The 13,933-nt window shown below is 47.5% G+C and overlaps 1 protein-coding gene across 1 annotated transcript in view; it reads left to right on the forward strand.

Moving 5' to 3' along the window:
• ZNRF3 (zinc and ring finger 3) overlaps nucleotides 1–13,933 on the forward strand; it is a 147,476-nt gene that overhangs the window by 81,354 nt on the left and 52,189 nt on the right. Inside the window, exon 2 of the mRNA XM_082355563.1 lies at nucleotides 8,973–9,098. Coding sequence (XP_082211689.1) covers nucleotides 8,973–9,098 — 126 coding nt within the window. The remainder of the gene's footprint in view (nucleotides 1–8,972; nucleotides 9,099–13,933) is intronic.

Genomic DNA, 13,933 nt, shown 5'->3' on the forward strand with positions numbered 1-13,933 from the left:
AAGTTATTTTAAACTTCCAGCAGAGTGTGGAGATATTGTAGCCTTGGATAAGAGTACCACCAGCCCCGGTTTCAGTTTTGCCCTTTCAGACGTGTGGAAAGTGCCCCAGTATATCTCAAGGATTTTGTACTGAAAGCTTCTTAAAGAGCTGGTCTTGGTTTCAAAGCTTGGCTTGATGTCCTGTACCCAAGGGAACGTAGTTCTATTTCTCCAGATACTTAACCTTGTCTGACATAGTCTTTGGGCTTTGAAGTTCCCGTAGAGTCTTTGTCCATTAACAAAACAGTGAAACCATGATAGCCAACCTCATCGGGCTCCGAGAAATTTGAAGAAGGTCCATCTTCATGTTTCAGCATAAAACCAGATGCTCGATACCTGGCACTGATGGTGGCCAGGACTCTGCCCTGCTTATTGTTAGCCATTTTGCCCGAGCAGCTCCTTGTTTGGAAATGCAAGTGGGATGTTCAGCACCCCTTGCAGAGGTTATAGGATCTGTCTGTGTCTGGGAGAAAACTGGGGCTCCCTAGAACAACCACCCTGGTTGTTGTGTCTGCCACCTCTGTAACACCCAAATCCACATCACACTCTGGTGCCCCCTGGAAGTTATTTGGCTTATGGGGGCGGTGAGGGCTGCTGGTTCCTTCTGCACCATTCTCCCTGAATCATCCGTGTGCTGTGTTCCAGCCGTCCCCAGCCCAGGGCCTGGGGGCTCCCGAGCGTCGTCCCAGGCAGTCCTCCAAGTCCATAGTCCTGTGCAGGTTGCCTGTTGGGGTCTCTCTTTGGCCTGATGGAATGCTTCCCTGCAGGACCCAGAGAATCGACTGCAACACCGGGAGGAAGGGGACATCTGTCCAGCAGTGCCTACGAAGATCTTAACCAAAATAAAGCACGTATACGTTTACAGAAGGGAAAGAGTGCTTCATGGCTTTTAATTAAAAGAGCGTTCCTCTGGTGTACCCTTTGCCATCCCTGATTGCTATTCTCAGAGGCAACTACTTTCAATTATTTAGTGGTTTCTTCTGCCGTTCACCTCTGGGAATATTTCTAAATTTCTGTCAATAATTTCTAAACCTGCTTATACTGTCTCATATTTTTAGCCCATTTGTACATTTTTCAACTTCCTACTCTGGAAGATGGCAATTTTGTTCTCTTACCCCCCTCATCCCTTCCCCTGCCCTGCCTTTCCACCTCCCCACCCCCATACACACATTTCCCATCTCTGCATTTTCCCAGTGTAGTTATATCACAATCAATGTTTAGATCAGGATTTACGTTATTATGGCTGTCACTGTTCCCAGCCAGGCCATGCATGCCATACCCTGCTTATGGTTTACAATTCTGGTGTGACTTTTTGGGTTTTTTCTGGAGTTAATAACTGTCCCCCCCGCCCCATTACTTTAGTTTGCTATCTGATTATCACATTTCATTCTCTTGTTCGGGACTGTAACACTCTTCTCAGTACTGTCAGTCCCACCGGGTGATGACTCAGGTTGTTGTTGTTTGTTTGCTTATTTTGGGAGCTCTCCTGCAGCCCTCATCCTTCTGACCCCATCTGGGCTGGTCGCCTGGCAGGCTGGTGGCATAGCTGTCCTCCTGGGATTTCCGTCTATTTTTCTTCTCTGTTGGATTCTCTGTGCCCTGGATCCCATGCCTGCCTCTTCCTCGGTTTATTCCCTTGTTTTCTCGGAGCTGACAGCAGCTTCTGAGATCAGACAGGGGCCGGGAATTTTGAGGTTTTGCTTTTTAGGGGAGGAATCCTCTATTCCTCTTCCCCCTCCATCACCCTCATAAAGCACTGTGGTGGGCCTGCCTGAGTGAAGGGCAGCGGCATTGTGTTTTCTGCACGTGGAGAGTGCTACCTGCCTCTGCAAGCCCAGCTGCTGAGACCAGGAAGGAACAGCCTTTGCTCCTGTGCCATTCCCAGTAAATCTTGAGATTGCCGGTAAAGTCCTGGGAATGTGTTTGGTGACTTGGGGATCAATGACTCTAAGAGCCGGATCTTTTAAAGTTCCGGCAGCAATTTGTTGAAATCCTGACCTCTTTGTCCTGTTCCCTCACTTAGCCGAACAGAGACGCAAATGGCTTCCCCAAACAGAGCTGAGATGCAGAAGCAGGCCTGTCTCCAGGCTGAGGGCTGGAGACACCCAGCGGTCATTTATTGAGCACCTATTGGGCACAAGGCTCTGGGTGGGGTGAAAGGGGACCTCTGAGAAAGACTCCTTGTAGGAGCAGGTACCCATCCCAGAGGAGAGGCTGAAGGAACTGTGCTAAGCACCATGTAAAGCATTTGGGAATGTAGAGGTGGAAGCAACTAGCTATATTGGTGCATTCAAGAAAGCTCCATGGAAGGGCTGACATTTAAACTGGTCTTGAAGGACAGAGAATTCTAGGCAAATGCATGAAGGGCAAGCAAACGTGACATGTCAAGAGAAAGTGAAGAAGGAGAGGGCTTTCCCACTGATTGAGCATCTACTGTGCAACTAAGATTATATATTTTATCTCATTTAATCTGCACAGCACCCTGTTGAAGTGGATGGTACTGTCCCCATTTTACAGATGAGAAAATAGAGGTTTATAGAAATCGAGTCATCTGCTCAAGGAGGTATGCCTCATAAGAGGCAGGTTTCAAAATATGGTTACATGATTCCAAAGCTCTCATCCTCTCCATCCCCCAAACACCCCTCAGAACAAAATCAGGAGTAAGGCAGCCAGAGTCACCGCTTCTTCATGTCAAACCTCCCGATAGAGGACTAACTGGGAATTTGCCTTCAATTGACTTAAGCCAGGGTGTTGACATCCCGAAGTTATTCTGAGAGCACAAGACCAAAGTTATAACTCAGGACATATCTTCTGTTAAATCCTCACACTTTAGTGTGGCTTGTTAATTATTGGCATTTTTCTTCTCCGAACCTGCCCCAGGAGTTTTGCTTATCTTCTCATTTCAGGCTGTCCTTCTCCTCCTTCAGTATTCTCTATCCAGTGAGTTTTTGTCAAGTTCCATTCTAGGTTTCTGAGTTTATTTGGTTTTTCCTTTATGTTTTCATTAGTGGTTCTTTCTGACAACCCTGAGTTCTTATACACGATTTAGCCATTTTTTTTCTTCCAGTTTTGTTTGACATACAGCACTGTATAAGTTTAGGATGTAGAGCATCATGATTTGACTTACATACATCATGAAATGATTATCACAAGAAGTCTAGTGAACGTCCATCGTCTCGTATAGATACAACATTAAAGAGAGAAAAATATATTTTTTCCTTGTGATGAGAACTCAGGATTTACTCTCTTAACCATTTCATATGTAACATACAGCAGTGTTCATTATATTTATCATGATGTACATTACATCCCTGGTACTTATTTATCTTATGTCCTGGAAATTTGTACCTTCTGACTACCTTCATCCAGTTCTCCCCACCCCCAATTCAGCTATTTTTAACCTTCTTAAAAATATGAAGGCAAAAACTTCTTAACTTTCAAACATCTGATCAGGTAAACCCCACACACCCAAACATTTTAAGAAAATAAACTCAGAAATTCCTATAATTGTTAAATGCTTATGTGCCACATTAAGTTCAAAGTTAACATGCTTGAACATCATTCGTTGAAATCTCCTAAGATTAATTTTGCACACACAGGTCTTATGTGTTGTCACTGCCTGTATGTCACTGGCTGGTGTCAGCATGTACGAATTCACAAGCGTGGTTTTCATGTGATGACAGCCTGGAGCAATAGTGTGGCAGCAATGTCTCACTGAATATTTAGAATATATGTGTTTCCTATGTTGGAGGTCCTCATTCTCCATAGATGACTGTGATCCAGGAAAGGACTTTGGGATCTTTTTAAGTTAAGGGCTACTGTTTCTCAGAAGACAGTAGAAAGATTTGGTTGGGGCTTTATCTTGAAACGTGGAACAGAAAATAAGTTTGTGTTTGAATTTAACAAGTTAAATTATAATTGCAACTTTGTTCTGATTCTGAGAACAAAGAGCGAATCCCCTGTTGGCAGTGTTGGGATATTTCCAGCAAAACTGTCTGAGAATGTGGATGTGACATCCTTCGCTTACGTTTGACTCCAGCAGCAGGATCACCCAAAGTCATTTTTCCAAAAACGTTAGAGAACTCTCTCTTTTCCCGAAGTTCTGTCTTAATCCTTTGATCATTCTCTGTGGAAGCCCCCATGTGGATTTCTTCTTTAATCCTTAGCTAGATTGTTTGCCATTTGCTTTGAGTGGATCCTGTTGCTGACTAATATGACTTTGGTGGACTCTGTTAGATTTGCATCATTGGCTGATTTGCGGTTCTAGCTTGCAATTTATCGACATGGTCTAGTCACTCTATCATCTGATAGACCAATTAGCAAGAGGTTGCTGTAAGGATTAAACAAGATAAAATACATAAACAGAGTAATATAGTTGGTGCTCAATTAACAAGAAAACCCTCTCCTTCACTTTCCCCAGACTTGGCATATTCGTTTGCATTTTATGCCTTTGCCTAGAATATTCCATCCTTTGACACAGGTCAGTTTATGAGGGAATATTTTCATGTTATGGCTTCCCTATAAAACATTCTGCTGAGTTCATAACTTGGAGCCCTTGGGAAAAGAGAACCCCAGGGCGTAAATGTTTGGAGACCTAGGGTGGTGGGCATTTCTGGAAGCTGATGCTGTCATCAGGGGTGAGCTGAAAGAGACCTGAATTGTACAATATTGGCAGGTGAGTCAAAGAGGCCAGTTACACTTGAGACGTAGCTGAGGTTGAATTCACAGCCCCAGTAGTTTGGGCCTCTGGAGATACAGACTAGAATAAGGAACTCAGAAGAGAAGAAACTCCGGAGTGGAGCTGGGAAGGGGGAGGATGGTGAGGTTGGTTTTGGATGCTCTGAGATGTGATTTTGGTGGCCCTTTACCCTCCCTGGGAAAATAAACCACCCACGCCAACCGATTACACCCACCAGCACTTGAGAAAAAATTCCTTTTGGTTTTTAAATCTTTGATCCCTGTGCAGAAGTCAACACCCTTGACAAGGCTGACACTTTGAGCTGCTCACAGTCACCCCAGTGACAGCGGATGCTTTGTAAAGGAGTCTTGGGCCCAAGGAGGGGGACGGCCCCACATGGGGTGCGGCCCAGGGTGCCAGGGGGACCTCAGCGTGTGTGAGGCTCACGCAGTTGGGATTTCCAAGTGCTCCGGACGCCCTCTTGCCATGCCTCCCGTGGCCACGTGTCCTGCCCCACAGCTCGAGCCTCAGCCTGGTCTGTTAAGGGCCTCAGCTTCTACTCCTGCTTCTGCTGCTCTGGGTTCACAGTCCCGCCTTCCTCCTTCTCCCGCCCTCCCAGGCCCCCCCTTCTCTCCAGCCGCCCCCCACCGTCCCTCCATCTCCTCCCACTGCAGGCTTTGCTCTTCGCATCATGCGTGTCAGCGTTTGGCTCGGATCACATCTACTTTAGGTTCGTTTCTTCTCACGCATGTACCTGTGCTCTCCCTAACTTGGCATTTCTCGGAGTGTGTCCCATGAAACAGTGTAAGCATATTAAACACAAAATGGGTTGATCATCAACGGGTAGGAAATGCTGGTTTTAGCAAAGGTTAAAACCCTTTTAAGTTATTTAAACCTTAGGCCTCTGCAGAGCTTTAATTTCGAAATGTAGATCCCGAATCCCTATGTCCTGTTCCTCAGCATTAGTTGCGTGTGCAGGAACCCATTTATCATCGTGCAGGGCTAGTATTCTGCAGGACACAGTTTCCCGAAGGGCTCTGGTGCTTGGTTTAGGCTCTGGAAGGGTGGAAACCACATCGTCCTACACTGTGGATTCCCATGTTGGCTGAGGGCAGTCATTTCTGAGTAAACTCTTAGGACTTTTTTTTTTTAATTTCTTTTTTATTTTTATTTATTTATTTATTTATAATTTATTTTGGCTGCACTGGCTCTTAGTTGTGGCATGCGGGATCTTTTAGTTGCAGCGTGCGTGCGGGATCTAGTTCCCCAACCAGGGATCGAACCCGGGCCCCCTGCGTTGGGAGCGTGGAAGTCTTACCCACTGGACCACCAGGGAAGTCCCTGACTCTTGGGACTTTTTTTAAAAACTTATTTATTGTGGTAAAATTGATACAGAATTTACCACTTAAGCCATTTGAAAGTATACAATTCAGAGGCATTTAGTACATTCACGGTGATCACCCATCCATTACTATCTTCTGATGCCAGAACATTTTTATCACCGTAAAAGGACTCCTGTACCTATTAAGCAGTCACTCTCCGTTTCCCCCTCCCCCAGGCAGGCATCCACTAATCTGCTGCTTTCTGTTTCTATGGATTTGCCTGTTCTGGATATTTCATATCAGTGGAATTATACAATATATGGCCTTTTATATCTGGCTTCTTCAGTAAAGTTTTAATACACATACAAAGTCTTAGACCTGCATGATTCCTTTGCTTCCCTCGATGCAGCTCTCTATCACTGACCAAACCCTATACAGGTGTAAGTAACAAAAAGCACCTTTCCCCCTGGAAACCTCCAAGGCACATGGCCAGGTTAAAAATATCATGGAACACTGTAGAAAAGTGTCAGTAGTGGGGCTGCCGTTGACGTGACTTGACCTGGGATGTCAGGAAGCTGACTTGAGCCCGGCTGGGAGCCACTTCCTGGAGGGTCAGAAGTGCCTGGCTCTTGGCACAACTGGCTTATTGCCCTTGCCCGTCCTCTCCAGTTGGAGATCTGCATTTCAAGCCGCTCATCATTTAATAACCATCGAACATCCTAGAGTGGGCTGAGTTTTTCAGGGGCAGCTGGAGGGAAGCTGTGCCGTCCACTGCACTGCAGGACCCTCCTTGGTCCTTTGGGCAGACTCTTCGAGTCTGAGGGCTGGTGCAAAAATCATATGTCGCAGGCTTCCCCATCTCAGGTCCTGCAATTCCCAGGGCAGGGTTATCCTGTGCCCGCTATGAAGACAGCCGCTGGCCACCCCTTAAGCTCGCGGCGCTCACCCTTCCTTGTGGTTCCATCCACTTGCCAAGGATCTCTGCCCTCTGGGCTGCTCCCTCCCCTCCTCCACTCACTCATCCTCTCCAGTCCAGGGCCACCATTGCCAGAAGGTGCAACCCGCCTGCCTCAAATTACTGTTCTCGGTGCGCCGCTTTTCCGAAGAACCTGTGGTGCTGTCCTGGTGTCCACACGCCTTCCTGATTTTTGAGCCCGTCTCTTTCTTCTTGGTGTCGGCTGTGGCCTCCCATGCTGCTCAGGTAGCCTCTCCTCTCCCCCTGAATCCCTCAGCTCCTCGTCCCCGGGAGTGGATGGCTGCCCGTCCTCTCCCCTGCCCCGGACCCGTCCAGCTCTCCCTGTGAAGCTCAGCTGCAACTCTGCCCACCTGCACCAAACTCACATTACACTCCCACACCACCCAGTTCAGAGCTGGCAGGCAACATTTCTTTACAGAGATTTTACCTCTTAGTCTTTTCTCCCCAGTCAGGTGACCAGCTCTCAGAAGAAGGGACAATAAAGTTAAGCAAGTGGAGTTGGAAGGTACTGGACTGTGAATTCAAGGGCCAGGCCACCCCTGGGGCAGCCACTTGCTGGCTGCGTTGTCTTGGAAAAGCTGTTTATCTTGAACTTCTCATCCGTAAAATGAGTGGGGGATAAGGAGAGTGTATTAGTTTCCTATTTGCTACTATAACAAGTGACTACAAACTTAGTGGCTTAAAGCAACACAAACTTATTCTCTCATAGTTCTGGAGGTCAGAAGTCAAAAATGGGCCGGCAGGGCTACGTTCCTTGTGGAGGGTCTAGAGAGAATCCTTTTCCTTGTCTTTTCCAGCTTCTGGAGGCAGGCCGCCTGCATTCCTTGGCTCATGGCTCCCACCTCCATCTTCTGAGCACATCACTCCAACCTCTGCTTCCCTGGTCACATCTCCTCTGTTTCCACGATTCCCTTTTTTACTTGTAAGGACCTTTGCGATTACATTGGGCTGACCCAGGTAATCCAAGATATCAAACTTAATCACGTCTATAAAGTTTCTGGTGCCTTGTAAAGTAACGTATTCACAGGTTCTGGGGTTTAGGACATAGATGTCTCATGGGCCATTATTCTGGCTAACACAGTAGATTCTTCAGTCTCTTGTATCTCTAACATGCCATGACTCTAAAGACATATTTCTTCCAATTATTTAAAGAGCTTAGCACCGTGCTAGACTCCTTCACGTCTCGGTAAGTTAGGTTTATCCACAAGGACTTCCTCTTCTCAGATGGTTATTAGGGATTCTAGGGTCTGATAAAGCTCAATACTAGAACTGTGAGCGCAAGCCATAGTATCATTCTGTGTTCAGGCTTCCACTAAATGCACTTTTACTAGTAAAAATTTGACAGTGCTCTCCTACCTATCTTTGATTTTGTGTTTTGCAAATTTTGAAGAAACCTCAAAGCATTTCATCTGTTTTCCAGTAACCAGGGGTAGCCTTTAAACAGCCTGTTAGTTATCCTGGTGATTCTGCCGTATGTCTAGTGGTCTCTCCATAAATTCCTGAATGTGTTTCGAGGTCCTCTTGTGTCAGTTGAAGTAGATGTGTTGTTAAGGTCTGGAAGCCAAATAGTTTTGGATGCTGACCTAGCTCGTCTCCTCTGTAGCTGCCACTGAATGTTATGGTATTTCACAGCCATCTAGACCGGCATTTATGTGGGAGTTACACTGTCTCTCTTTTCCTACATCCCACTGGGTGGTGTCCACCTTGGGTGACCACTGCTTACAAAGCAGTGAGAAAGCATCTGTGAAGTCTATTTGTAGTGGCTCTATTGTGTTCTCCCCAGGGCTCACCTCATTGTACTGAAATAGGATCCACTCAATGGGTTGAAAAATGCATCCCCCCCATATAACTTTAAGTTTTGAGGTTGCTTTTGACTGTCGAGTCTGAGACGTGCACACCGGGAGTCAAGCAGGTCTGCAGCCTGCCTACTGAAATTTTCTTTCCATTTGTTTCCTAGATGCACCCACTGGGCCTGTGTAATAACAATGATGAAGAGGACTTGTATGAATATGGCTGGGTAGGAGTGGTGAAGCTAGAACAGCCAGAACTGGACCCGAAACCATGCCTCACTGTCCTCGGCAAGGTAAGCACCAGGCCCTCCGAATTGCTCCCGTTTTGATTGGTGTTCTCCACACCCTCATTTCCCCAATTCCTCAAATAGCCGGTTACGGAGAAGAGCCTTGCTGGCACAGCACTCTTTCCTGGCTGAAGTCATGTCTTGGAGCAGCCCCCCATGGTACCCAGAAGCTTGGACTCTGATGGCAGCTGCCAGCCTCAGAGTGGGCTCCACCCTGCCCACTGTGTGGCCTTGGGCAGGTCACTTCCCCTCGAGGAGTCTCAGTTTCTTCTCTGTGAACTGGGTTGATAATAGAGATTCACAATCCCTATCTTACACCCTTGGGGCCAGATATTTCAGAATTCTGAGATTTGAGGCATTTAGAAAGGTATTAAGATGCACATATTTTATATTAAGGAACCCCCAGGAGATGTGGGGCCGTCCTCAGGAACCAAACACATGCATATTTGTGTAGCAAACTACATGGATATTCACATTAAGTGGGACAACTAAAATCTAAATAGCCCCGTGTTAGTTCAGGGCAGCTGTGCCTCCAAATGAGTTCAGGGCCATTAAGTTTCGCTGCCAAGTAAGTTCTGAAAAGACTTTGGGGTTGTAGAGCTTTTTTGGTTTCAGAATGGCAGACAGCAATTATGGTCCTGTATTAGACCTTACCTCATAGGATGGTTAGCAGGTGAGATGAGATACAAACGTCTAGCAGAGGAAGCTCTCCAGAAATGTTTACTGCCATTGGCTATTGTTATTCCGTTTAGAAGTACTAAAAAAAAAACTTTCTTAGCCTCAAGGGTCAGCATTACCTCTGGCTGCAGTATAAGATAAAAGACAGAAATACATGTACTTTGGAAAACCATCTGTCAGTGATCTTAAAATATGACAGATAGCAACCTGTTTTGTTTTGTTTTTTAATTATTTATTTTTGGCTGCATTGGGTCTTCGTTGCCGCGCACAGGCTTTCTCTGGTTGCAGTGAGCGGGGGCTGCTCTTCATTGTGGTGTGCGGGCTTCTCACTCTGGTTGCTTCTTTTGTTGCGGAGCACCGGCTCTAGGCGTGGGCTTCAGTAGTTGCAGCACGCGGGCTCAGTAGTTGTGGCACACGGGCTTAGTTGCTCCGCAACATGTGGGATCTTCCTGGACCAGGGCTTGAACCCGTGTCCCCTGCATTGGCAGGTGGATTCTTAACCACTGTGCCCCCAGGGAAGTCCCAACCACCTGTTTTAAACTGGATCATTTTGTTAAAGGGAAAGGTTTGGAGAAAGTTGTTAGAATTTTGGTTGGAGGAAAGATAGTATATCCTAAGGGTAGTGTTATTGCCTGGGTATTTTTTATATTCTCAGAAGCTGCTGTTCTAAGTATCATGGAGAGACAGCTGGGAGGAAAACAGTCCTGGTTCTGACCTCTTGAGGAGATTCAGGCCAGAGAAGAGGTGGTTTTGATGTAGGGAGCCTTTCCCACAGTCAAAGCTGTCCCAGCCGGTGTCTCCTGAAAGGGTTTTGGCCCAGGAGACCCTCATGGATCTAATCTGTGATGTTTGTGTCCCACTTGTCTTCTGAGTAGCTTCCCACCACTTCTCAAGTTCCCCTGCCCTTTTACAGAAGGAGAAGAAAAAAAAAAACAAGACAAAAACAAAAAACAAAAAACCACAGGGACTATTACCTGTTTGGTTTATAATTCCCAAAGTTGAATCAACGTGTTTTAGGCAGCCCAGGCCCCGATACGTCATCATTTAAATAGTTGGCCAGAGCTGCCTAATGATGCTCAGAGAGCAGTGACCCCCTTGAGAATACGTTAGTGTTTTCCTAGGAGAAATGCCAGCTCCATCCAAAGATTAGGAACAGTGCTTTCCTTGTAGGTAGCACTCTCCTAATAGAATATTTTCTCCTGTACTTAAGCTGCTGCTACGCAGGGCTCAGCAGCTTGGCTTAATTTTGCTTTGCCCCAGTCCAGTGGGTCTCCACCTACGCGTCTGTCATGTCTGTAAATGGGTTGGAACAGGGCCCCTCGGGGACACCCCCTGTTCTCCCATGGCCTAGTGGTGTTGAAGTCCCTCAGAGAACCCAAATGCTCCTCCTCCGCCTGGGACAACCATGTAGTGGTTTGACTTGAAGAGTTCTGTATGGTTTGGCCTGCTGGCCTGTGAAGCCACGGGGAATAAAGACCCTCAACATATATTGCCTCATTAAGTATTTCTTGAGTTTATTCATTCACCAAATGTTTATTGAATGCAGGGGCCCGGGAGCTAAGCACATGGTTGTACCTGCTAAGAAGCAGCACCCTGCTCCATGTTTCTCCGTGTTTGGAGAAACATGTTTCTGTTTGGAGAGGCTGTGGTGGTGGCCAGGCCGTATTTGCACGTGGTTAATTACTGAAATTTGGCTTAACACCTGAATAAAATCATTAACCAACCCGCTTGGGCCAGACGAAGCAAGACGGTTTAGCTTTTGCTTAAAACCTGGGTTGGTACAGGAGGAACAAAGAGTCAGGCATCTCTCCCTCTCCCTCTCCCTCTCCTTCCTCTTCCTCTTTCTCCCTCCCTCTCTTCTGCTCTCTCACCTCGTTCTTAAGTGCAGTTGTTTCCAGCTTCAATTTTATTAACTTCGCTAACTGTGTTTTCTTTCTTTCTGAGCCCCCAAGTGCAGTGGCAAGAGGCTAGGGTAGGAAGAGCAAAGTGGTCCTCATGGGCGGCCTGCTCGCCTGCAGACACACAGCATGGTTTTCTACCCTTTCTTTGCCCTTAGTGGTGAAGGCAAGAAGGAGGTGGGCAGCTAAGAGAAGCACAAAAGTAAGACGCTACAGCCAAGTCCCCGTGGGGGTGGGGGAGGGACTCCTCCTCCGTGTAGATGTTGAGACTTGTTGAAAACCATAGATGGGGGGAGGGGGAGGATGCTGTCAGGCGTTTGGAGGAGCCTGGGGGAGAAGGGGGAGGGCCAGACGCAGACCCCTCTCCCTCCCCCATCACCTACCCCCATCACCCACCTGCCCACAGAAAGTGCCATGGGGTGAAATGTTGAAAATAACAGAGGAATGTCCTAAATTAAGAAAACGTAAATGCCTCTCCAGGAGTTCAAATAAAGTTTCATTTTAAAAGGGAAAGACATAAACTCATCACCTCGGTTTATTACTGAGTGCTTTTGAACTCCTCAAAAAAGGAACACTATAAACTCATGAGAGAAAAATGATTTATGATCCCCTCCTTATAATCTTTTTGATTCTGGAGGAGGCAGGGCAGACAGTCGGATCAGCTAGGGGGGCAGAGTTGGGGTGGGGGTGAGCTCCCCCAGAACATAGCAGGCCAGGGCACCAGGCCAGGCCCCGGGCAAATCCCTTCTGCTTTCTGGGCCTTTCTTTTCCACTTCATGTGAAGAGGCTGTTCTGGGCTCCTTGATTGTCTAACATTTTGAACTTCTGTATCATATTAAGAATCTCCCCTTGATATTCTAGTTTTCGGGGATTTCTAGGTGCAGCCTTGAAAGGCTCTGTTAACCTGCAACAGTTTACGTCCTCGGAGACTGAAACAGAAAAAAATAGACATTACTGAGCAGCTTGCTATTGAAAGTAAGGGTCTTAAACCATCCCCAAAGTGCAGGAGTCTGTTTATGCCTCAGGCATTTTAACCCTTCAGTTCAAACAGTGTTTATTATTTAAGCATCTTACGGGATTGGTAAGACATTGGAAGGTCGACTTTAATAGCCGTGGTTCTTATGACTCTTCCACCTCATGGAGAGCCTCGTGGCAGGGAACACACAAGACGTGCTCAGATCTAACACAGCCCGCCTGGCCCAGATTCACCAAACGTGGAAGAAAACCAGCCTCCCTCCCTCCCTCACACCCCACGCTGGAGTGGACTCGTAGGGAGGGTTTTGAAGGGCAGGATGGACAACAGGCATGAAATTGGCTCTTGCCAGTCCTTAGGAGGAGAGCAGAAAGTTAATAGAAAGACAAGAAAAACAAGGGATTTAGGTCAAAGAGATGCAGCTTTGGCTGAGTGACCTCGGGAAGGTCACTTCAGTTCTTGGGGCTCATGCTGCCCTTGTAACTGTGTTGGGGGGTACTGCGAGGGGCCCTGAACACAGAGCCTGGCTCTCAGGGGACGCCGGCAAGAGTGTAAGAGCAGCCCTCGTGCGGTGGGTGCTCGCCGAATGCCGAGAGCTTTCCGAGCAGCGTCTCCTCTCGTAGTCAGGCCAACTCTGGGACCGTGTCCAGATTCCCATCTTACGATGAGGAGATCTCAACCTAACCTGAGATCCAATGGCTCCCAATTGCTGAGCCGAAATCTGAGATCAGGACTGTCATGCCGCCGCATCAGCACTGGTTTCTTCCTCCTGCCTCCTTTTGCCTTTGCCGGTTTTTCTAGATAAAAATCGGATGCGTTTCAGTAGTCACTGGCTGGGCAAGGACCGTTGGTCGCATTGAATAGAAACCGTGCTTGAGCTGTGCTGAGCCGAAAGGGGAATCCGCTCTGGAAGCTCCTGAGTGTCGTCAGGGAGCCCGTGATGGGGGCGCTGCTGCTCCTCTGGAACCGCCGACCGCAGGGCTTAGGTCTTCTGGGAATCTGCGTTATTCCCCACCCCCCCAACACCTCCTTGGTCGGGGACAGCACCCCAATATCCCTTGGCCTGTCACTCTTGGTTTCAAGTCTAAAGGATTCCAGAAAAGGGATTTAGTGGCCCATCTTGGATCAGGTGCTCACCTGTAGTCTGGTCAGCTGTGATCCGGGGCTGGGAGCACACTGCAACTGCCCAGCCGTGTGTGCGGCATGGGTGGAAGGTGTGCCTTCCAGAAGGAAGCTGGTGGGGACAGTGCTGGCCTACCGTCCCCAAGCAGCCCCCTCAGTCACCCAGTCAC

This window comes from Balaenoptera borealis, assembly GCF_965194805.1.
Source record: "Balaenoptera borealis genome assembly, chromosome: 14".
Lineage (NCBI taxonomy): Eukaryota > Metazoa > Chordata > Mammalia > Artiodactyla > Balaenopteridae > Balaenoptera > Balaenoptera borealis.